The sequence below is a fragment of the Panulirus ornatus genome, chromosome 48 (genome assembly GCF_036320965.1).
Source record: "Panulirus ornatus isolate Po-2019 chromosome 48, ASM3632096v1, whole genome shotgun sequence".
NCBI lineage: Eukaryota > Metazoa > Arthropoda > Malacostraca > Decapoda > Palinuridae > Panulirus > Panulirus ornatus.
Genome location: NC_092271.1, coordinates 5,503,262 through 5,528,981, shown reverse-complemented (window position 1 = coordinate 5,528,981; position 25,720 = coordinate 5,503,262). Strand labels below are relative to the sequence as shown.

General features: G+C 42.0%; 1 protein-coding gene across 1 annotated transcript in view; it reads left to right on the top strand.

Moving 5' to 3' along the window:
* The window catches only part of tamo (PUB and ZnF_RBZ domain-containing protein tamozhennic), a 184,796-nt gene that overhangs the window by 88,751 nt on the left and 70,325 nt on the right, over positions 1-25,720 (top strand). Inside the window, 1 exon segment of the mRNA XM_071690509.1 lies at positions 1,324-1,494. Coding sequence (XP_071546610.1) covers positions 1,324-1,494 — 171 coding nt within the window.

Genomic DNA, 25,720 nt, shown 5'->3' with positions numbered 1-25,720 from the left:
ATGGAATGCTGAGGGGATGGGGTGGTGGGTGGGGCAGATCTTAGAAACTCCAAAAGTTTTTAATGTAATTTAGGAGAGAGTGTGAAAGGGAGAGATTCAGTATAAATATGAACAAAAGTAAGTTAATGTGGTAGGTTAAACAGGATGATTCGAGTGTATGCATGAATAAGGAAGTCCAGGAGGGAAAAGAGTACTTTAGGCACTTAGGAGTAGATGTAACTGTGGCTGGATCCATGAGGGGTGAAGTGAGTCATAGGATGGAAGATGGGGCTATGTTATTTTATGCATTAAAGAGCAAATGGAAGGAGAGGTCAGTCTCAGAACAAAGATAGTTGTTTATAAAGGTACACCAGTCCCAGTAGTATTGTGTGAGTGTAAGTCTTGGACCTTGAATGTAAAAGTAAGGAATAGGGTGGACATGTTAGAAATGAGATGTTTGAATATGATATGTGGTGTGACGTGGGTTGATTGTATAAGGTATGACACTGTAAAAGAGAGGTTTAGTAGTAGGTGAAGCTTGATTGAGATTAGTAACCAAAACATGCTGAAATAGTTCAGACACATGGAGATGATGAGGGAAGAAAGATGGACTAAAAGGAACTGAATGCTAAAATTGGAATGAGTATGCTGGAGGGGGAGACCAAGTAGAATTTGGAAAGATGAAGTGGAGGCTTTGGGGTATGTATCAGGGCCTGAATGTTAGGTGGGCAAGAAGTACACATGGGATTGAACAGATTGGAGTAATGTGTGGTACAAAGGTCTGAACTAGGGCACATGAAACTGTCAAGGTAAACCACAAAATAGTCTGTAGGGTTTGCCTGTTGATGGTTGGCTTCCATTTCCATCCCTTATACATGATAGCTAGTGGGTGGATGTGTGCAAATGTGGCCATTATTCATTTATGACTGATGATGATTCATCACAAAAGTGAGAGAGATAGTTAGTTATGATATAGAAAAACATTATTAACATTAGTTGTTTGTTTACAAGATATTAAAAGTTTTCCTTACTTCTCTTATAAGATAGTTTAAGTTTTTCTTACTTCTCTGGTTGAAGGACTGATGATGTCGAGCAGTTAAAAGTCACTTTTAGTTTTAATGCTTTCTCCATTTTAGTTGTGCTTTTTTAAAGTATTCTGTGTTTGAGGTGAAAATAAGGTGTTAAACATTTATACTTTTCAAAAGAGGTTTGCTTATTGTAATGTCCATAAGCTTTCTACTGGTAATTACTCTGTTGTTTGCTGTTGATTTGAATAATTAAGTAAACCCAAAATATTTTATACCTTTGTCTGATATCTGAATATTTTTCTTATTTTTCCCATAGGTACTCAAGAAGATCAGCGAAGGAGTTCGTGAATTTGGTTTAACATGGCGGCAAATTTTACAGTTTCGACAGTTGCATGTTGGGGGCATTGATGTTACTGTTCGCCATCTGCTGTTTACCTTAAGGCAACGTCTGCAGCCACAGATTCAGTCAGAGTCAAGTCATAGACAGGTATGTTGTTCTCATATTAGAAGTATCACAAACTTGAAGTAATGGGACCTGATTAGTCATGATCATATGGTTGCTTGGGGATATAATGAACTAATTTGAAGATACTTTATAGATATAGGTATTCATAGCTAGATTCTCATTTTCACTTAGTTATCATCTTACATGGAAACCATGTAGAGAATAACAGTAATGCTTTAAATTTTGTTCTGAGGTGCACTTCCACTAGTTATCTATTGTCAGATAGACCCATACGAATACATCTAAAACTGTAATGATATATTCAATCTCTTGTCAGATTCACTGTGATACTGTGTTTAGTCTGTAAGATAGTCGTGTCAACTAGGAGTATGTATATATTTATTATTTAGTATACTTTGTCACTGTCTCCCGTATAAGCAAGGTAGCGCAAAGAAACAGATGAAAGAATGGCCACACCCACCCACATACACGTATATACATGCACGTCCACACACACACACACATATACATACCTATACATTTTAATGTATACGTATATATATATACATAAACAGACATATACATACATACACATGTACAGAATTCATACTTACCGCCTTCATTCATTCCTGTCGCCACGCTGCCACACATAAAATGACACACCCTCCCCCCGCATGCGGGCAAGGTAGCACTAGGAAAAGACAACAAATGCCACCTTCATTCACACTTAGTCTCTAGCTGTCATGTATAATGCACCGAAACCACAGCTCCCTTTCCACATCCAGGCCCCACAAAACTTTCCATGGTTTACCCCAGATGCTTCACATGCCCTTGTTCAATCCATTGACAGCACGTTGACCCCAGTATACCACATCGTTCCAGTTCACTCTATTCCTTGCACACCTTTCACCCTCCTGCATGTTTAGGCCCCGATCGTCCAAAATCTTTTTCACTCCATCCTTCCACCTCCAATTTGGTCTCCCACTTCTCGTTCCCTCCACCTCTGATGCATATAACCTCTTGTCAATCTTTCGTCACTCATTCTCTCCATGTGACCAAACCATTTCAATACACCCTCTTCTGCTCTCTCAACCAAACTCTTTTCATTACCACACACCTCTCTTACCCTTTCATTAGTTTCTCGATCAGACCACCTCGCACCACATATTGTCCTCAAAAAACATCTCATTTCCAACACCCCCACCCTCCTCCGCACAACCCTATCTATAGTCCATGCCTCACAACCATATAACATTGTTGGAACTACTTCTCCTCCTTCAAACATACCCATTTTTGCTTTCCATGATAATGTTCTCACCTTCCACACATTCTTCAACACTCCCAGCACTTTTGCCTCTTCCTCCACCCTGTGACTCACTTTCGCTTCCATGGTTCCATCCGCTGCCAAATCCACTCCCAGATATCTAAAACACTTCACTTCCTCCAGTTTTTCTCCATTCAAACTTACCTGCCATTTGACTTGATCCTCAACCCTAATGTACCTAATAACCTTGCTCTTATTCACATTTACTATCAGCTTTCTTCTTTCACACACTTTACCTAACTCAGTCAACAGCTTCTGCAGTTTCTCAGCCGAATCACCCACCAGTGCTGTATCATCAGCAAACAACAACTGACTTACTTCCCAAGCCCTCTCATCCACAACATATTGCATGCTTGCCCCTCTCTCCAAAACTCTTGTATTCACCTCCCTAACAACCCCATCCGTTGCCAAATCCACTCACAGATATCTAAAACACTTCACTTCCTCCAGTTTTTCTCCATTCAAACTTACCTCCCATTTGACTTGACCCTCAACCCTAATGTACCTAATAACCTTGCTCTTATTCACATTTACTATCAGCTTTCTTCTTTCACACACTTTACCTAACTCAGTCACCAGCTTCTGCAGTTTCTCACCCTAATCACCCACCAGCACTGTATCATCAGCAAACAACTGACTCACTTCCCAAGCCCTCTCATCCACAACAGATTGCATACTTGCCCCTCTCTCCAAAACTCTTGCATTCACCTCCCTAACAACCCCATCCATAAACAAATTAAACAACCATGGAGACATCATGCACCCCTGCTGCAAACCGACATTTACCGAGAACCAGTCACATTCCTCTCTTCCTACTCGTACACATTTTCATACATCCTTGGTAAAAACTTTTCACTGCTTCCAGCAACTTGCTTCCCACACCATATGCTCTTAATACCTTCCATATAGCATCTCTATCAACTCTATCATATGCCTTCTCCAGATCCATAAATGCTACATACAAATCCATTTGTTTTTTAAGTATTTCTCACACATTCTTCAAAGCAACCAACTGATCCACACATCCTCTACCATTTCTGAAACCACACTGCTCTTCCCCAACCTGACGCTCTGTCCATTCCTTCACCCTCTCAATCAATACCCTCCCATATAATTTCCCAGGAATACTTAACAAATTTATACCTCTGCAATTTGAACACTCACCTTTATCCCCTTTGCCTTTGTACAATGGCACTATACATGCATTCCACCAATCCTCAGGCATTCAACATGAGCCATACATACATTGAATATCCTTACCAACCAGTCAACAACACAGTTACCCCCTTTTTTAATAAATTCCACTGCAATACCATCCAAACCCGCTGTCTTGCCGGCTTTCATCTTCCACAAAGCTTTCACTACCTCTTCTCTGTTTACCAAATCATTCTCCCTAACCCTCTTACTTCGCACACCACCTTGACCAAAACACCCTATATCTACCACTCTATCATCTAACACATTCAACAAACCTTCAAAATACTCACTCCATCTCTTTCTCACATCACCACTATTTGTTATTACCTCCCTATTAACCCCCTTCACCAATGTTGCCATTTGTTCTCTTGTCTTACACACTTTATTTACCTCCTTCCAAAACATCTTTTTATTCTCCCAAAAATTTAATGATACTCTCTTATTTGCCCTCTTTTTCACCTCTTGCTCCTTTCTCTTGACCTCCTGCCTCTTTCCCTTATTATACATTCCCCAGTCATTTGTACTATTTCTATGCAAAAATCGTCCAAATGCCTCTCTCCTCCTTTACTAATAATCTTACTTCTTCATCCCACCACTCACTACTCTTTCTAATCTGCCTATCTCCCACGCTTCTCATGCCACAAGCATCTTTTGCGCAAGCCATCACTGCTTCCCTAAATACATCCCATTCCTCCTTCACTCCCCTTACGTCCTTTGCTCTCACCTTTTTCGATTCTGCTCTCAATCTCTCCTGATATTTCCTCACACAAGTCTCCTTCCCAAGTTCACCTACTCTCACCACTCTTCACCCCAACATTCTCTCTTCTTTTCTGAAAACCTGTACAAATCTTCACTTTCACCTCCACAAGATAATGATCAGACTTCCCTCCAGTTGCACCTCTCAGCACATTAACATCCAAAAGTCTCTCTTTCACGTGCCTATCAATTAACACATAATCCAATAACACTCTCTGGCCATCTCTCCTACTTGCATACGTATACTTGTATACATCTCTCTTTTTAGACCAGGTATTCCCAATCACCAGTCCCTTTTCAGTACACAAATCTACAAGTTCTTCACCATTTCCATTTACAACACTGAACACCCTATGTACACCAATTATTCCCTCAACTGCCACATTACTCACCTTTCCATTCAAATCACCCATCACTGTAACGCAGTATCGTGCATGAAAACTGCTAACACACTCACTCAGCTGCTCCCAAAACACTTGCCTCTGATGAACTTTCCTTGTATAGTCATTTATACAAGGAGTTTGTCAAGTTTTGTTGAAGGCAAAACGTATAACCAATATCAGGCATCCTTTTGCACAAAATTCTAGTTAGATTACCGTTTTTTTATAAAATTTCAGAAGCTTTAGCTTTTCATGCTGCATTATTCAGTATTGATGAAATTTTAGATAGTTGATATTGATTGAAATGTAAGGATGTGAGATTGTTTCTGCCAAAGGAATGCTAATGTTGCAGTTTTACAGCATACTGCATATGCCTTAAGCATCAATACAAGAAAACCATTTTATCTGATATTGAATTGCTATGAAGGGTTGTATGGTTGAATCACTTTTCTGAGTATTGATAGTTTCAGTCAGTCAAAACTGTGAGCCACAAGAAAGTCCATGAAGAACCACATGGTTCCAACCCCTGAAATGGGCTCTTGGAAAGAGGAAAATTTGTTTGTGAATATCATCAGGAAGGGGCTGTGGGTTCCATGGTTCTTCATGTTTGATGATTTCCTGAATCTGCAGTGTAGGATTCAGTTTCTCATGAACAGCACTGGCAGTTCTTTGCTTTATGAACAAAGGCTTATACTGATCCCTTTCCTATTAGAGCTGATGGAAAAATTTTCTTCCCAAGCTGTGTACAAAAGCTTCCCTTCTCCATGGTCCTGTTTTTAAGGAGTTTGTAGTGTTTGGAAAGACACACAGTCAAGCAGAAATGCTTGAAGGGAGAAATTCATTCTACTTCACCCTATCTTTAGGGGTAGCTCATCAGTTGGATATCCTCACCACCAAACCAAACTCCTCATTACCAACCTGTCTCTCTGGTGTTTGAAACAGGGCAGTAATAACAGATACCCATATTGGGGATTGGAAATACAAGAATCAGAATTATCTCTTTCTGCGAGTAAGTCCTCTGAGGAAAGTTCTTCCCAGACTTATTAGTATTTTCGGCTTCATTGACTCCTGTTGCTTTAAAGTGAGGGAGATAACCATGGTGCCAGATACATTTTGAAATCCTTGACTGATACCTCAAATTTTTCTAGATTACCTCAATCATAGTTCAGGAACTTAACATCGAGGCTCTGGATTTTGGAATTCACACATTGGTTTTTCAACAATTTTTTTGCAATCTGAGATTTAGAAAATGTTTGATAGATTATCTGCTTGAGTTTAGTTTTTCTGTTCAAAGACAGGATCAGTCAGTCTGGAAACTTCAATCTTTCCTTGAAAATAATGATTCTTTGAGATTTTGGAAGCTCTTTGATTACTTTTCCCCTCTTTTATGTGATAAAAACAAGGGTAGTAGTCTACAATATTACCCTACAGGAACCACTTTTTTAATTGATCCTGGTATAAATCCTTGTAGAACTTGAACATACCACTTATGGTGAATTTTGGTATAAACCTCAGTAGACTTGCTTAATATAAGTTTCTTTAATCTGTCTTTTTGAGGAGGCCAGTTTCTTACTGTTTATGCTTAAGCAGAATTTATGAAAGTCATAGACTTGTTACAAGCAGAGGATTTTTTCAGGTGACATGTTGCTTTAACATATATTGAAAACTGATTTTTGATAGTCTTTAGGGATGGGAAAAGAGTTAGATACATGCAATATGCATGCTTTAAGAACCTTTCCTTTTTTTGATGATATATCGGGGGTTAAGATTAATCCAAATCCTGAGTTTCTGGCAAAAAAAGAATGAAATGAGTAAGTTTAGAATTTTTTTCATACATATTTGCCATTTCCCGTGTTAGTAAGGTAGCGTTAAGAACAGAGGACTGAGCCTTAAAGGGAATATCCTTGCTTGGCCCCCTTCTTTGTTCCTTCTTTTGGAATATTAAAAGAAGGAGGGGAGGATTTCCAGCCCTTGCTCTCTCCCCTTTTAGTCGCCTTCTACAACACGCAGGGAATACGTGGGAAGTATTCTTTGTTTCTATCCCCAGGGATGAAGTTTAGACATATTCCCATATATATTTAAATTTCTAAAAAGGGAAACAGAAGAAGCAGTCAAGTGGGGAGTGCTCATCCTCCTTGAAGGCTCAGCTTGGGGTGTCTCAATATGTGTGGATGTAACCAAGATGAGAAGAAAGGAGAGGTAGGTAGTATGTTTCAGGAGAGAAACCTGGATGTTTTGGCTCTGAGTGAAACAAAGCTCAAGGATAAAGAGGGAGAGTGGTTTAGGAAAGTCTTGGGACTAAAGGCAGGGGTTGGTGAGAGGACAAGAGCAATGGAAGAAGTGGCACCTCTCCTGAAGCAGGTGCTGTGGGAGTATGTGATAGAGTGTAAGAAAGTAAATTCTAGATTGATGTGGGTAGAACCGAAAGTGGATGGAGAGAGGTGGGTGATTATTGGTGCCTATGTCCATGGTCATTAGAAGAAAGATCATGAGAGGCATTTTGGGAGCAGCTGAGTGCGTGTGTTAGCAGCTTTGATGCATGAGACTAGGTTATAGTGGTGAGTGATTTGAATGCAAAGGTGAGTAATGTGGCAGTTGAGGGTAAAATTGGTGTAAATGGGGTGTTCAGTGTTGTAAGTGGAAATGATGAAGAGCTTGTGGATTTGTGTGCTGAAAACGGCCTGGTGATTGGGAATACCTGGATTAAAAAGAGAGAGATACGTAAGTATACATATGTGGGTAGGAGAGGTGGTCAAAGGGCGTTATTGGATTATGTGTTAATTGATAGGCATGTAAAAGTTAAATTTTTGGGTGTTAATGTGCTGAGAGGAGCAGCTGGAGGGATGTGTGATCACTATCTTGTGGAGGCAAAGGGAAGATTTGGAGAGGTTTTCAGAAAAGAAGAGTGGTGAGGGTAAGTGAGCTTGGAAAGGAGACTTGTGTAAGGAAGTACCAGGAGAGATTGAGCGTAGAATGGTAAAAGGTGAGAGCAGATGAATTAAGGGGAGTGGGGGAGTTGGGATGTATTTAGGGAAGCAGTGATGCCTTGCACAAAAGATGCATCTGACAAGAGTAAGGTGGGAGGTGGGCAGATTAGAAAATGTTGTGAGTGGTGGGATGAAGAAGTAAGATTGTTAGTGAAAGCGAAGAGAGAGGCATTTGGATGATACTTGCAGGGAAGTAGTGCGAATGATTGGGAGATGTATAAAAGAAAGTGACAGGATGTCAAGAGAAAGGAGCAAGAGGTGAATAAGAGGGCAAATGAGAGTTGGAATGAGAGAGTATCATTAGATTTTAGGGAGAATGAAAAGATGTTTTGGAAGGAGGTAAATAACTTGCGTAAGACAAGAGAACAAATGGGAACATCAATGAAGGGGGAAACAGGGAGGTAATAACAAGTAGTGATGAAGTGAGGAGTCAGATGAAGTAAGTATTTTGAAGGTTTGTTGAATGTGTTTGATGATAGAGTGGCTGATATAGGGTGTTTTGGTCGAGGTGGTGTGTGAAGTGAGAGGGTTAGGGAGAATGGTTTGGTAAACAGAGAAGAGGTAGTGAAAGCTTTATGAAAGATGAAATCCGGCAAGGTTTGGATGGTATTGCAGTGGAATTTATTAAAAAAGGGGTGACTTTGTTGTTATTGGGTTGATAAGGGTATTCATTGTATGTACGTATCATGGTGAAGTGCCAGAGGATTGGTGGAATGCATGCATAGTGCCAGTGTACAAAGGTAAAGGGGATAAAGGTGAGTGTTCAAACTACAGGGGCATAAGTTTGCTTAGTGTTCCTGGGAAATTATATGGGAGGGTATTGACTGGGCATAGGGGAGACAGAATACTTCCCATGCATTCCTCACATGTCGTAGAAGGTGACTAAAGGGGACGGGAGCGGGGGGCTAGAAACCCTCCCTCCTTGTATTTTGACTTTCTAAAAAATGGGAAACATAATGAGTCACGCAGGGAGTGCTCATCCTCCTCGAAGGCTCAGATTGGGGTGTCTAAATGTGTGTGGATGTAACCAAGATGAGAAAAAAGGAGAGATAGGTAGTATGTTTGAGGAAAGGAACCTGGATGTTTTGGCTCTGAGTGAAACAAAGCTCAAGGGTAAAGGGGAAGAGTGGTTTGGGAATGTCGTGGGAGTAAAGTCAGGAGTTAGTGAGAGGACAAGAGCAAGGAGAAGGAGTTGCACTACTCCTGAAACAGAAGTGGTGGGAGTTTGTGGTAGAGTGTAAGAAAGTAAACTCAAGATTGATATGGATAAAACTGAAAGTTGATGGAGAGGGATGGGTGATTATTGGTGCATGTGCATCTGGACATGAGAAGAAAGATCATGAGAGGCAAGTGTTTTGGGAGCAGCTGAATGAGTGTGTTAGTAGTTTTGATGCACGAGACCGGGTTATAGTGATGGGTGATTTGAATGCAAAGGTGAGTAATGTGGCAGTTGAGGGAATAATTGGTATACATGGGGTGTTCAGTGTTGTAAATGGAAATGATGAAGAGCTTGTAGAATTTTTTTTTCTTTTTTTTTTTTTTTTTTTTACTTTGTCGCTGTCTCCCGCGTTTGCGAGGTAGCGCAACGAAACAGACGAAAGAAATGGCCCAACCCCCCCCCATACACATGTATATACATACGTCCACACACGCAAATATACATACCTACACAGCTTTCCATGGTTTACCCCAGACGCTTCACATGCCCTGATTCAATCCACTGACAGCACGTCAACCCCGGTATACCACATCGCTCCAATTCACTCTATTCCTTGCCCTTGTAGAATTATGTGCTGAAAAAGGACTGTTGATTGGGAATACCTGGTTTAAAAAGAGAGATATACATAAGTATACGTATTTAAGTAGGAGAGATGGCTAGAGAGCGTTATTGGATTACGTGTTAATTGGTAGGCGCGCGAAAGAGAGACTTTTGGATGTTAATGTGCTGAGAGGTGCAACTGGAGGGATGTCTGATCATTATCTTGTGGAGGCGAAGGTGAAGATTTGTAGAGGTTTTCAGAAAAGAAGAGAGAATGTTGGGGTGAAGAGAGTGGTGAGAGTAAGTGAGCTTGGGAAGGAGACTTGTGTGAGGAAGTACCAGGAGAGACTGAGTACAGAATGGAAAAAGGTGAGAACAAAGGATGTAAGGGGAGTGGGGGAGGAATGGGATGTATTTAGGGAAGCAGTGAAGGGCTTGCACAAAAGATGCTTGTGGCATGAGAAGCGTGGGAGGTGGGTTGATTAGAAAGAGTTGTGAGTGGTGGGATGAAGAAGTAAGATTATTAGTCAAAGAGAAGAGAGAGGCATTTAGATGATTTTTGCAGGGAAATAATGCAAATGAGTGGGAGAGGTATAAAAGAAAGAGGCAGGAGGTCAAGAGAAAGGTGGAAGAGGTGAAAAAGAGGGCAAATGAGAGTTGGGGTGAGAGAGTATCATTAAATTTTAGGGAGAATAAAAAGATGTTTTGGAAGGAGGTAAATAAAGTGCGTAAGACAAGGGAACAAATGGGAACCTCAGTGAAGGGGGCTAATGGGGAGGTGATAACAAGTCGTGTGATGTGAGAAGAGATGGAGTGAATATTTTGAAGGTTTGTTGAATGTGTTTGATGATAGAGTGGCAGATATAGGGTGTTTTGTTCGAGGTGGTGTGCAGAGTGAGAGGGTTAGGTAAAATGATTTGGTAAACAGAGAAGAGGTAGTAAAAGCTTTGCGGACGATGAAAGCCGGCAAGGCAGCGGGTTTGGATGGTATTGCGGTGGAATTTATTAAAAAAGGGGTGACTGTATTGTTGACTGGTTGGTAAGGTTATTTAATGTATGTATGACTCATGGTGAGGTGCCTGAGGATTGGCGGAATGCGTGCATAGTGCCATTGTACAAAGGCAAAGGGGATAAGAGTGAGTGCTCAAATTACAGAAGTATAAGTTTGTTGAGTATTCCTGGTAAATTATATGGGAGGGTATTGATTGAGAGGGTGAAGGCATGTACAGAGCATCAAATTGGGGAAGAGCAGTGTTGTTTCAGAAGTGGTAGAGGATGTGTGAATCAGGTGTTTGCTTTGAAGAATGTATGTGAGAAATACTTAGAAAAACAAATGGACTTGTATGTAGCATTTATGGATCTTGAGAAGGCATATGATAGAGTTGATAGAGATGCTCTGTGGAAGGTATTAAGAATATATGGTGTGGGAGGCAAGTTGTTAGAAGCAGTGAAAGTTTTTATGGAAGATGTAAGGCATGTGTACGTGTAGAAAGAGAGGAAAGTGATTGGTTCTCAGTGAATGTAGGTTTGCGACAGGGGTGTGTGATGTCTCCATGGTTGTTTAATTTGTTTATGGATGGGGTTGTTAGGGAGGTGAATGCAAGAGTTTTGGAAAGAGGGGCAAATATGCAGTCTGTTGTGGATGAGAGAGCTTGGGAAGTGAGTCAGTTCTTGTTCGCTGATGATACAGCGCTGGTGGCTGATTCATGTGAGAAACTGCAGAAGCTGGTGACTGAGTTTGGTAAAGTATGTGAAAGAAGAGAGTTGAGAGTAAATGTGAATAAGAGTAAGGTTATTAGGTACAGAAGGGTTGAGGGTCAAGTGAATTGGGAGGTAAGTTTGAATGGAGAAAAACTGGAGCTTTCCATGGTTTACCCCAGACGCTTCACATGCCTTGATTCAATCCACTGACAGCACGTCAACCCCGGTATACCACATCGCTCCAATTCACTCTATTCCTTGCCCTCCTTTCACCCTCCTGCATGTTCAGGCCCCGATCACACAAAATCTTTTTCACTCCATCTTTCCACCTCCAATTTGGTCTCCCTCTTCTCCTCGTTCCCTCCACCTCCGACACATATATCCTCTTGGTCAATCTTTCCTCACTCATTCTCTCCATGTGCCCAAACCATTTCAAAACACCCTCTTCTGCTCTCTCAACCACATTCTTTTTATTTCCACACATCTCTCTTACCCTTACGTTACTTACTCGATCAAACCACCTCACACTACACATTGTCCTCAAACATCTCATTTCCAGCACATCCATCCTCCTGCGCACAACTCTATCCATAGCCCATGCCTCGCAACCATACAACATTGTTGGAACCACTATTCCTTCAAACATACCCATTTTTGCTTTCCGAGATAATGTTTTCGACTTCCACACATTCTTCAAGGCTCCCAGAATTTTCGCTCCCTCCCCCACCCTATGATCCACTTCCGCTTCCATGGTTCCATCCGCTGCCAGATCCACTCCCAGATATCTAAAACACTTCACTTCCTCCAGTTTTTCTCCATTCAAACTCACCTCCCAATTGACTTGACCCTCAACCCTACTGTACCTAATAACCTTGCTCTTATTCACATTTACTCTTAACTTTCTTCTTTCACACACTTTACCAAACTCAGTCACCAGCTTCTGCAGTTTCTCACATGAATCAGCCACCAGCGCTGTATCATCAGCGAACAACAACTGACTCACTTCCCAAGCTCTCTCATCCCCAACAGACTTTATACTTGCCCCTCTTTCCAAAACTCTTGCATTCACCTCCCTCACAACCCCATCCATAAACAAATTAAACAACCATGGAGACATCACACACCCCTGCCGCAAACCTACATTCACTGAGAACCAATCACTTTCCTCTCTTCCTACACGTACACATGCCTTACATCCTCGATAAAAACTTTTCACTGCTTCTAACAACTTGCCTCCCACACCATATATTCATAATACCTTCCACAGAGCATCTCTATCAACTCTATCATATGCCTTCTCCAGATCCATAAATGCTACATACAAATCCATTGCTTTTCTAAGTATTTCTCACATACATTCTTCAAAGCAAACACCTGATCCACACATCCTCTACCACTTCTGAAACCACACTGCTCTTCCCCAATCTGATGCTCTGTACATGCCTTCACCCTCTCAATGAATACCCTCCCAGATGAAACAGACGAAAGAAATGGCCCAACCCCCCCCCATACACATGTATATACATACGTCCACACACGCAAATATACATACCTACACAGCTTTCCATGGTTTACCCCAGACGCTTCACATGCCTTGATTGAATCCACTGACAGCACGTCAACCCCGGTATACCACATCGCTCCAATTCACTCTATTCCTTGCCCTCCTTTCACCCTCCTGCATGTTCAGGCCCCGATCACACAAAATCTTTTTCACTCCATCTTTCCACCTCCAATTTGGTCTCCCTCTTCTCCTCGTTCCCTCCACCTCCGACACATACATCCTCTTGGTCAATCTTTCCTCACTCATTCTCTCCATGTGCCCAAACCACTTCAACACACCCTCTTCTGCTTTCTCAACCACGCTCTTTTTATTTCCACACATCTCTCTTACCCCTACGTTACTCACTCGATCAAACCACACCACACATTGTCCTCAAACATCTCATTTCCAGCACATCCATCCTCCTGCGCACAACTCTATCCATAGCCCACGCCTCGCAACCATACAACATTGTTGGAACCACTATTCCTTCAAACATACCCATTTTTGCTTTCCGAGATAATATTCTCGAGTTCCACACATTCTTCAAGGTCCCCAGAATTTTCGCCCCCTCCCCCCCCATGATCCACTTCCGCTTCCATGGTTCCATCCGCTGCCAGATCCACTCCCAGATATCTAAAACACTTCACTTCCTCCAGTTTTTCTCCATTCAAACTCACCTCCCAGTTGACTTGACCCTCAACCCTACTGTACCTAATAACCTTGCTCTTATTCACATTTACTGTTAATTTTCTTCTTCCACACACTTTACCAAACTCAGTCACCAGCTTCTGCAGTTTCTCACATGAATCAGCCACCAGCGCTGTATCATCAGCGAACAACAACTGACTCACTTCCCAAGTTCTCTCATCCCCAACAGACTTCATACTTGCCCCTCTTTCCAAAACTCTTGCATTTACCTCCCTAACAACCCCATCCATAAACAAATTAAACAACCATGGAGACATCACACACCCCTGCCGCAAACCTACATTCACTGAGAACCAATCACTTTCCTCTCTTCCTACATGTACACATGCCTTACATCCTCGATAAAAACTTTTCACTGCTTCTAACAACTTTCCTCCCACACCATATATTCTTAATACCTTGCACAGAGCATCTCTATCAACTCTATCATATGCCTTCTCCAGATCCATAAATGCTACATACAAATCCATTTGCTTTTCTAAGTATTTCTCACATATATTCTTCAAAGCAAACACCTGATCCACACATCCTCTACCACTTCTGAAACCACACTGCTCTTCCCCAATTTGATGCTCTGTACATGCCTTCACCCTCTCAATCAATACCCTCCCATATAATTTACCAGGAATACTCAACAAACTTATACCTCTGTAATTTGAGCACTCACTCTTATCCCCTTTGCCTTTGTACAATGGCACTATGCATGCATTCTGCCAATCCTCAGGCACCTCACCATGAGTCATACATACATTAAATAACCTTACCAACCAGTCAACAATACAGTCACCCCCTTTTTTAATAAATTCCACTGCAATACCATCCAAACCTGCTGCCTTGCCGGCTTTCATCTTCCGCAAAGCTTTCACTACCTCTTCTCTGTTTACCAAATCATTTTCCCTAACCCTCTCACTTTGCACACCACCTCGACCAAAACACCCTATATCTGCCACTCTATCATCAAACACATTCAACAAACCTTCAAAATACTCACTCCATCTCCTTCTCACATCACCACTACTTGTTATCACCTCCCCATTTGCGCCCTTCACTGTAGTTCCCATTTGCTCCCTTGTCTTACGCACTTTATTTACCTCCTTCCAGAACATCTTTTTATTCTCCCCAAAATTTAATGATACTCTCTCACCCCAACTCTCATTTGCCCTTTTTTTCACCTCTTGCACCTTTCTCTTGACCTCCTGTCTCTTTCTTTTATACATCTCCCAGTCAATTGCATTTTTTCCCTGCAAAAATCGTCCAAATGCCTCTCTCTTCTCTTTCACTAATACTCTTACTTCTTCATCCCACCACTCACTACCCTTTCTAATCAACCCACCTCCCACTCTTCTCATGCCACAAGCATCTTTTGTGCAATCCATCACTGATTCCCTAAATACATCCCATTCCTCCCCCACTCCCCTTACTTCCATTGTTCTCACCTTTTTCCATTCTGTACTCAGTCTCTCCTGGTACTTCCTCACACAGGTCTCCTTCCCAAGCTCACTTACTCTCACCACCCTCTTCACCCCAACATTCACTCTTCTTTTCTTAAAACCCATACAAATCTTCACCTTAGCCTCCACAAGATAATGATCAGATATCCCTCCAGTTGCACCTCTCAGCACATTAACATCCAAAAGTCTCTCTTTCTCACGCCTGTCAATTAACATGTAATCCAATAACGCTCTCTGGCCATCTCTCCTACTTACATAAGTATACTTATGTATATCTCGCTTTTTAAACCAGGTATTCCCAATCATCATCCCAATCATCATTCCTTTTTCAGCACATAAATCTACAAGCTCTTCACCATTTCCATTTACAACACTGAACACCCCATGTATACCAATTATTCCCTCAACTGCCACATTACTCACCTTTGCATTCAAATCACCCATCACTATAACCTGGTCTCGTGCATCAAAACCACTAACACACTCTTTCAGCTGCTCCCAAAACACTTGCCTCTCATGATCTTTCTTCTCATGCCCAGGTGCATATGCACCAATAATCACCCACCTCTCTCCATCAACTTTCAGTTTTACCCATATTAATCGAGAATTTACTTTCTTACATTCTATCACATACTCCCACAACTATATATATAAATATATATATATATATATATATATATATGCGCATGCGTCGATGTTATTGGACATATTCGGGTGAACATACTTGGACGTGGTGGTACAAGTAGTTGCACGGACTGTGATCCTCGCTTTTGGTTACAAGAATGTTCTTCCACCCACCAGTGATGCTACTACTTTTGTGAATTAAGAACCATTGCAACACAAACCTCGCCAGGTGGTAGAGTGACCCGCAGTGTATCGAGACAGACTTCCCCAGAACTTTTTAAAGGGGAAGTAAATGTTTATAGTTGTGTTACTGGAGTGATAGTTTTCATACATGGTGCTCTGACAAGAAAATAGTGAAATTGGAAAAGAATGTAGCTTAGACATTGAAGCTTATTCTTTCATTGAAATGTGAACTAAGGGAGCATTTTTCAAAGTGATAGAGATGGAAAGCAAAAAGGCATTTTTCATGAATGTACTGGAAAAGTTGAGGTCGAGGTAAACTTTTGGTCTGTCAAGGCTTTATTATGGCGGATGACCAACTACCTACCCTCATGTATCCAAGATATGGTTGTACTTTGTGTAATGAAGACAATTGAGAAACATCATAAGCCAATATTCCAGTTTCATGATAAGAGAAGTGGACCAGGCAGTATGATACAGTGGTTAAATTGATGAAAACTACTATTGACATATGTGTAAATAAATTATATATTTCCCTTTTCCATAGCCAGAGGTTGAACAATTATGTGACATTCATTTTTCATTTCATTTCAAGCTAGAAGTTTCAGTTTTCTAAATTATTTCTTACATTTTTCATTATTTATTATTTATTTTATTTTGCTTTGTCGCTGTCTCCCGCGTCTGCGAAGTAGCGCAAGGAAACAGGAAAGAAATGGCACAACCCACCCCCATACACAATGTACACACACACACGCCCACACACGCAAATATACATACTTATACATCTCAGTGTACACATATATATACACACACAGACACATACATATATACCCATGCACACAATTCGCACTGCCTGCCCCTATTCATTCCCATCACCACCTTGCCACACATGGAATACCATCTCCCTCCCCCCTCATGTGTGCGAGGTAGCACTAGGAAAAGACAACAAAGGCCCCATTCGTTCACACTTAGTCTCCAGCTGTCACGCAGTAATGCCCGAAACCACAGCTCCCTTTCCACATCCAGGCCCCACACAACTTTCCATGGTTTACCCCAGACGCTTCACATGCCCTGATTCAATCCACTGACAGCACGTCAACCCCGTTATACCACATCGATCCAATTCACTATATTCCTTGCCCGCCTTTCACCCTCCTGCATGTTCAGGCCTCGATCACTCAAAATCTTTTTCACTCCATCTTTCCACCTCCAATTTGGTCTCCCACTTCTCCTCGTTCCCTCCACCTCCGAGACATATATCCTCTTGGTCAATCTTTCCTCACTCATTCTCTCCATGTGCCCAAACCATTTCAAAACACCCTCTTCTGCTCTCTCAACCACGCTCTTTTTATTTCCACACATCTCTCTTACTCTTACGTTACTTACTCGATCAAACCACCTCACACCACACATTGTCCTCAAACATCTCATTTCCAGCACATCCACCCTCCTGCGCACAACTCTATCCATAGCCCACGCCTCGCAACCATACAACATTGTTGGAACCACTATTCCTTCAAACATACCCATCTTTGCTTTCCGAGATAATGTTCTCGACTTCCACACATTCTTCAAGGCTCCCAGGATTTTCGCCCCCTCCCCCATCCTATGAATCACTTCCACTTTCATGGTTCCATCCACTGCCAGATCCACTCCCAGATATCTAAAACACTTTACTTCCTCCAGTTTTTCTCCATTCAAACTTACCTCCCAATTGACTTGACCCTCAACCCTACTGTACCTAATAACCTTGCTCTTATTCACATTTACTCTTAACTTTCTTCTTTCACACACTTTACCAAACTCAGTCACCAGCTTCTGCAGTTTCTCACATGAATCAGCCACCAGCGCTGTATCATCAGCGAACAACAACTGAATCACTTCCCAAGCTCTCTCATCTACAACAGACTTCATACTTGCCCCTCTTTCCAAAACTCTTGCATTCACCTCCCTAACAACCCCATCCATAAACAAATTAAACAACCATGGAGACATCACACACCCCTGCCGCAAACCTACATTCACTGAGAACCAATCACTTTCCTCTCTTCCTACACGTACACATGCCTTACATCCTCGATAAAAACTTTTCACTGCTTCTAACAACTTGCCTCCCACACCATATATTCTTAATTCTTAATTTTTCATATGTATATATATATATATATATATACATATGTGTGTATTTTTTTTTTTTTTATACCTCGTCGCTGTCTCCCGCGTTTGCGAGGTAGCGCAAGGAAACAGACGAAAGAAATGGCCCAACCCCCCCCATACACATGTACATACACACGTCCACACACGCAAATATACATACCTACACAGCTTTCCATGGTTTACCCCGGACGCTTCACATGCCTTGATTCAATCCACTGACAGCACGTCAACCCCTGTATACCACATCGCTCCAATTCACTCTATTTCTTGCCCTCCTTTCACCCTCCTGCATGTTCAGGCCCCGATCACACAAAATCCTTTTCACTCCATCTTTCCACCTCCAATTTGGTCTCCCTCTTCTCCTCGTTCCCTCCACCTCCGACACATATATCCTCTTGGTCAATCTTTCCTCACTCATTCTCTCCATGTGCCCAAACCATTTCAAAACACCCTCTTCTGCTCTCTCAACCACGCTCTTTTTGTTTCCACACATCTCTCTTACCCTTACGTTACTTACTCGATCAAACCACCTCACACCACACATTGTCCTCAAACATCTCATTTCCAGCACATCCATCCTCCTGCGAACAACTCTATCTATAGCCCACGCCTCGCAACCATACAACATTGTTGGAACCACTATTCCTTCAAACATACCCATTTTTGCTTTCCGGGATAATGTTCTTGACTTCCACACATTTTTCAAGGCTCCCAAAATTTTCACCCCCTCCCCCACCCTATGATCCACTTCCACTTCCATGGTTCCATCCGCTGCCAGATCCACTCCCAGATATCTAAAACACTTCACTTCCTCCAGTTTTTCTCCATTCAAACTCACCTCCCAATTGACTTGACCCTCAACCCTACTGTACCTAATAACCTTGCTCTTATTCACATTTACTCTTAACTTTCTTCTTCCACACACTTTACCAAACTCCGTCACCAGCTTCTGCAGTTTCTCACATGAATCCGCCACCAGCGCTGTATCATCAGCGAACAACAACTGACTCACTTCCCAAGCTCTCTCATCCCCAACAGACTTCATACTTGCCCCTCTTTCCAAGACTCTTGCATTTACCTCCCTAACAACCCCATCCATAAACAAATTAAACAACCATGGAGACATCACACACCCCTGCCGCAAACCTACATTCACTGAGAACCAATCACTTTCCTCTCTTCCTACACGTACACATGCCTTACATCCTCGATAAAAACCTTTCACTGCTTCTAACAACTTGCCTCCCACACCATATATTCTTAATACCTTCCACAGAGCATCTCTATCAACTCTATCATATGCCTTCTCCAGATCCATAAATGCTACATACAAATCCATTTGCTTTTCTAAGTATTTCTCACATACATTCTTCAAAGCAAACACCTGATCCACACATCCTCTACCACTTCTGAAACCACACTGCTCTTCCCCAATCTGATGCTCTGTACATGCCTTCACCCTCTCAATCAATACCCTCCCATATAATTTACCAGGAATACTCAACAAACTTATACCTCTGTAATTTGAGCACTCATTCTTATCCCCTTTGCCTTTGTACAATGGCACTATGCACGCATTCCGCCAATCCTCAGGCACCTCACCATGAGTCATACACACATTAAATAACCTTACCAACCAGTCAACAACACAGTCACCCCCTTTTTTAATAAATTCCACTGCAATACCATCCAAACCTGCTGCCTTGCCGGCTTTCATCTTCCGCAAAGCTTTTACTACCTTTTCTCTGTTTACCAAATCATTTTCCCTAACCCTCTCACTTTGCACACCACCTCGACCCAAACACCCTATATCTGCCACTCTGTCATCAGACACATTCAACAAACCTTCAAAATACTCATTCCATCTCCTTCTCACATCACCACTACTTGTTATCACCTCCCCATTTACGCCCTTCACTGAAGTTCCCATTTGCTCCCTTGTCTTACGCACCCTATTTACCTCCCTCCAGAACATCTTTTTATTCTCCCTAAAATTTACTGATAGTCTCTCACCCCAACTCTCATTTGCCCTTTTTTTCACCTCTCGCACCTTTCTCTTGACCTCCTGTCTCTTTCTTTTATACTTCTCCCACTCAATTGCATTTTTTCCCTGCAAAAATCGTCCAAATGCCTCTCTCTTCTCTTTCACTAACACTCTTACTTCTTCATCCCACCACTCACTACCGTTTCTAAGCAGCCCACCTCCCACTCTTCTCATGCCACAAGCATCTTTTGCGCAATCCATCACTGATTCCCTAAATACATCCCATTCCTCCCCCACTCCCCTTACTTCCATTGTTCTCACCTTTTTCCATTCTGTACACAGTCTCTCCTGATACTTCCTCACCCAGGTCTCCTTCCCAAGCTCACTTACTCTCACCACCTTCTTCACCCCAACATTCACTCTTCTTTTCTGAAAACCCATACTAATCTTCACCTTAGCCTCCACAAGATAATGATCAGACATCCCTCCAGTTGCACCTCTCAGCACATTGACATCCAAAAGTCTCTCTTTCGCACGCCTGTCAATTAACACGTAATCCAATAACGCTCTCTGGCCATCTCTCCTACTTACATAAGTATACTTATGTATATCTCGCTTTTTAAACCAGGTGTTCCCAATCATCAGTCCTTTTTCAGCACATAAATCTACAAGCTCTTCACCATTTCCATTTACAACACTGAACACCCCATGCATACCAATTATTCCCTCAACTGCCACATTACTCACCTTTGCATTCAAATCACCCATCAGTATAACCCGGTCTCGTGCATCAAAACCGCTAACACTCTCATTTAGCTGCTCCCAAAACACTTGCCTCTCATGATCTTTCTTCTCATGCCCAGGTGCATATGCACCAATAATCACCCACCTCTCTCCATCAACTTTCAATTTTACCCATATTAATCAAGAATTTACTTTCTTACATTCTATCACATACTCCCACAACTCCTGTTTCAGGAGTATTGCTACTCCTTCCCTTGCTCTTGTCCTCTCACTAACCCCTGACTTCACTCCCCAGACATTTCCAAACCACTCTTCCCCTTTACCCTTGAGCTTCGTTTCACTCAGAGCCAAAACATCCAGGTTCCTTTCCTCAAACATACTACCTATCTCTCCTTTTTTCACATCTTGGTTACATCCACACACATTTAGGCACCCCACTCTGAGCCTTCGAGGAGGATGAGCACTCCCCGCGTGACTCCTTCTTCTGTTTCCCATTTTAGAAAGTTAATACAAGGAGGGGAGGATTTCCGGCCCCCCGCTCCCGTCCCCTCTAGTCGCTTTCTACGACACGCGAGGAATACGTGGGAAGTATTCTTTCACCCTTATCCCCAGGGATAATATACATATATATATACACACACACACACACACACATACACACACATACGCACATACACACACACACACACATACATATATATACATATGAAAAATGTAAGAAACAATTTAGAAAACAAACTTTTAGCTTGAAATGAATGAAAAAATGAACGTCACATAATGGTTCAACCTCTGGCTATGGAAAAGGAAATGTACAATTTATTCACACAAACGTCAATAGCAGTTCTCATCAATTTCACCACTGAATCAATAAGCTTCAGTGTCTAAGCTACATTTTTCTCCAACTTCACTATTTTCTTGTCAAAACACCATGCATGAAAACTATCACTCCAGTAACACAACTATAAACATTTACTTCCCCTTTAAAAAAGTTCTGGGGAAGTCTGTCTCGATACACTGCGGCGAGGCGACGTGACGCTGACACAATCACTGTCACAATATCACTTCTGCCTCCTTCCAAGCGTTGTTTCAGGGAATAATTCCGGGTTGCTGTTTACCAGCAGGTAGCTGGTATAACCATTATTTGATTATGAGCATTATCAGACTTGCCACTCCCCCATCCCATTTTTTGTGGAAATAACCAAGAGAACATTCATTTTAAATACCTGAAGCTCGCTATATATATATGTATATATGTATATATATGTATATATGTGTATATACATATATACATATACAGAGGTATAAGTTTGTTGAGTATTCCTGGTAAATTATATGGAGGGTATTGATTGAGAGGGTGAAGGCAGGTACAGAGCATCAGATTGGGGAAGAGCAGTGTTGTTTCAGAAGTGGTAGAGGATGTGTGGATCAGGTGTTTGCTTTGAAGAATGTATGTGAGAAATACTTAGAAAAGCAAATGGATTTGTATGTAGCATTTATGGATCTGGAGAAGGCATATGATAGAGTTGATAGAGATGCTCTGTGGAAGGTATTAAGAATATATGGTGTGGGTGGCAAGTTGTTAGAAGCAGTGAAAAGTTTTTATTGACGATGTAAGACGTGTACGTGTAGGAAGAGAGGAAAGTGATTGGTTCTCAGTGAATGTAGGTTTGCGGCAGGGGTGTGTGATGTCTCCATGGTTGTTCAATTTGTTTATGGATGGGGTTGTTAGGGAGGTGAATGCAAGAGTTTTGGAAAGAGGGGCAAGAATGAAGTCTGTTGTGGATGAGAAAGCTTGGGAAGTGTGTCAGTTGTTGTTCGCTGATGATACAGCGCTGGTGGCTGATTCATGTGAGAAACTGCAGAAGCTGGTGACTGAGTTTGGTAAAGTGTGTGAAAGAAGAAAGTTAAGAGTAAATGTGAATAAAAGCAAGGTAATTAGGTACAGTAGGGTTGAGGGTCAAGTCAATTGGGAGGTAAGTTTGAATGGAGAAAAACTGGAGGAAGTAAAGTGTTTTAGATATCTGGGAGTGGATCTAGCAGTGGATGGAATCATGGAAGCGGAAGTGAATCATAGGGTGGGGGAGGGGGCGAAAATTCTGGGAGCCTTGAAGAATGTGTGGAAGTCGAGAACATTATCTCGGAAAGCAAAAATGGGTATGTTTGAAGGAATAGTGGTTACAACAATGTTGTATAGTTGGGAGGCGTGGGCTATGGATAGAGTTGTGCGCAGGAGGGTGGATGTCCTGGAAATGAGATGTTTGAGGACAATATATGGTGTGAGGTGGTTTGATCGAGTAAGTAATGTAAGGGTGAGAGAGATGTGTGGAAATAAAGAGTGTGGTTGAGAGAGCAGAATAGGGTGTTTTGTAATGGTTTAGGCACATGGAGAATGAGTGAGGAAAGATTGACCAAGAGGATATATGTGTCAGAGGTGGAGGGAACAAGGAGAAGTGGGAGACCAAATTGGAGGTGGAAAGATGGAGTGAAAAAAATTTTGAGTGATCGGGGCCTGAACATGCAGGACTGTGAAAGGCGTGCAAGGAATAGAGTGAATTGGAACGATGTGGTATACCGGGGTCGACGTGCCATTAATGGATTGAACCAGGGCATGTGAAGCGTCTGGGGTAAACCATGGAAAGTGTGTGGGGCCTGGATGTGGAAAGGGAGCTGTGGTTTCGATGCATTATTACGTGACAGCTGGAGACTGAGTGTGAACGAATGGGGCCTTTGGTGTCTTTTCCTAGCGCTACCTCACACACATGGGGGGGGAGGGGGATGGTATTCCATGTGTGGCGATGAGAATGAATAAAGGCAGACAGTGTGAATTGTGTGCATGGGTATATATGTATGTGTCTGTGTGTGTATATATATGTGTACATTGAGATGTATAGGTATGTATATTTGCGTGTGTGGACGTTTATATATATACATTGTGTATGGGGGTGGGTTGGGCCATTTCTTTCGTCTGTTTCCTTGCGCTACCTCGCAAACACGGGAGACAGCGACAAAGCAAAATAAATAAAATATATATATATATATATATATATATATTTTTTTTTTTTTTTTTTTTTTTTTTTTATACTTTGTCGCTGTCTCCCGCGTTTGCGAGGTAGCGCAAGGAAACAGACGAAAGAAATGGCCCAACCCCCCCCATACACATGTACATACACACGTCCACACATGCAAATATACATACCTACACAGCTTTCCATGGTTTACCCCGGACGCTTCACATGCCTTGATTCAATCCACTGACAGCATGTCAACCCCTGTATACCACATCGCTCCAATTCACTCTATTCCTTGCCCTCCTTTCACCCTCCTGCATGTTCAGGCCCCGATCACACAAAATCCTTTTCACTCCATCTTTCCACCTCCAATTTGGTCTCCCTCTTCTCCTCGTTCCCTCCACCTCCGACACATATATCCTCTTGGTAAATCTTTCCTCACTCATTCTCTCCATGTGCCCAAACCATTTCAAAACACCCTCTTCTGCTCTCTCAACCACGCTCTTTTTATTTCCACACATCTCTCTTACCCTTACGTTACTTACTCGATCAAACCACCTCACACCACACATTGTCCTCAAACATCTCATTTCCAGCACATCCATCCTCCTGCGCACAACTCTATCCATAGCCCACGCCTCGCAACCATACAACATTGTTGGAACTACTATTCCTTCAAACATACCCATTTTTGCTTTCCGGGATAATGTTCTCGACTTCCACACATTTTTCAAGGCTCCCAAAATTTTCGCCCCCTCCCCCACCCTATGATCCACTTCCGCTTCCATGGTTCCATCCACTGACAGATCCACTCCCAGATATCTAAAACACTTCACTTCCTCCAGTTTTTCTCCATTCAAACTCACCTCCCAATTGACTTGACCCTCAACCCTACTGTACCTAATAACCTTGCTCTTATTCACATTTACTCTTAACTTTCTTCTTCCACACACTTTACCAAACTCCGTCACCAGCTTCTGCAGTTTCTCACATGAATCCGCCACCAGCGCTGTATCATCAGCGAACAACAACTGACTCACTTCCCAAGCTCTCTCATCCCCAACAGACTTCATACTTGCCCCTCTTTCCAAGACTCTTGCATTTACCTCCCTAACAACCCCATCCATAAACAAATTAAACAACCATGGAGACATCACACACCCCTGCCGCAAACCTACATATATATATATATATATATATTATCCCTGGAGAAAGGGGAGAAAGAATACTTCCCACGTATTCCCTGCATGTCGTAGAAGGCGACTAAAAGGGATGGGAGCGGGGGGGGCTGGAAATCCTCCCCTCTCACTTTTTTTTAATTTTCCAAAAGAAGGAACAGAGAAGGGGGCCAGGTGAGGATATTCCCTCAAAGGCCCAGTCCACTGTTCTTAACGCTACCTCGCTAATGCGGGAAATGGCGAATAGTATGAAAGATATATATATATATATATATATATATCTTTCTTTTTTCTTTCATACTATTCGCCATTTCCCGCATTAGCGAGGTAGCGTTAAGAACAGAGGACTGGGCCTTTTAGGGAATATCCTCACCAGGCCCCCTTCTCTGTTCCTTCTTTTGGAAAATAAAAAATAAAAAAAAATTGAGAGGGGAGGATTTCCAGCCCCCCGCTCCCTTCCCTTTTAGTCGCCTTCTACGACACGCAGGGAATACGTGGGAAGTATTCTTTCTCCCCTATCCCCTATATATATATATATATATATATATATATATATATATATATATATATATATTTTTTTTTTT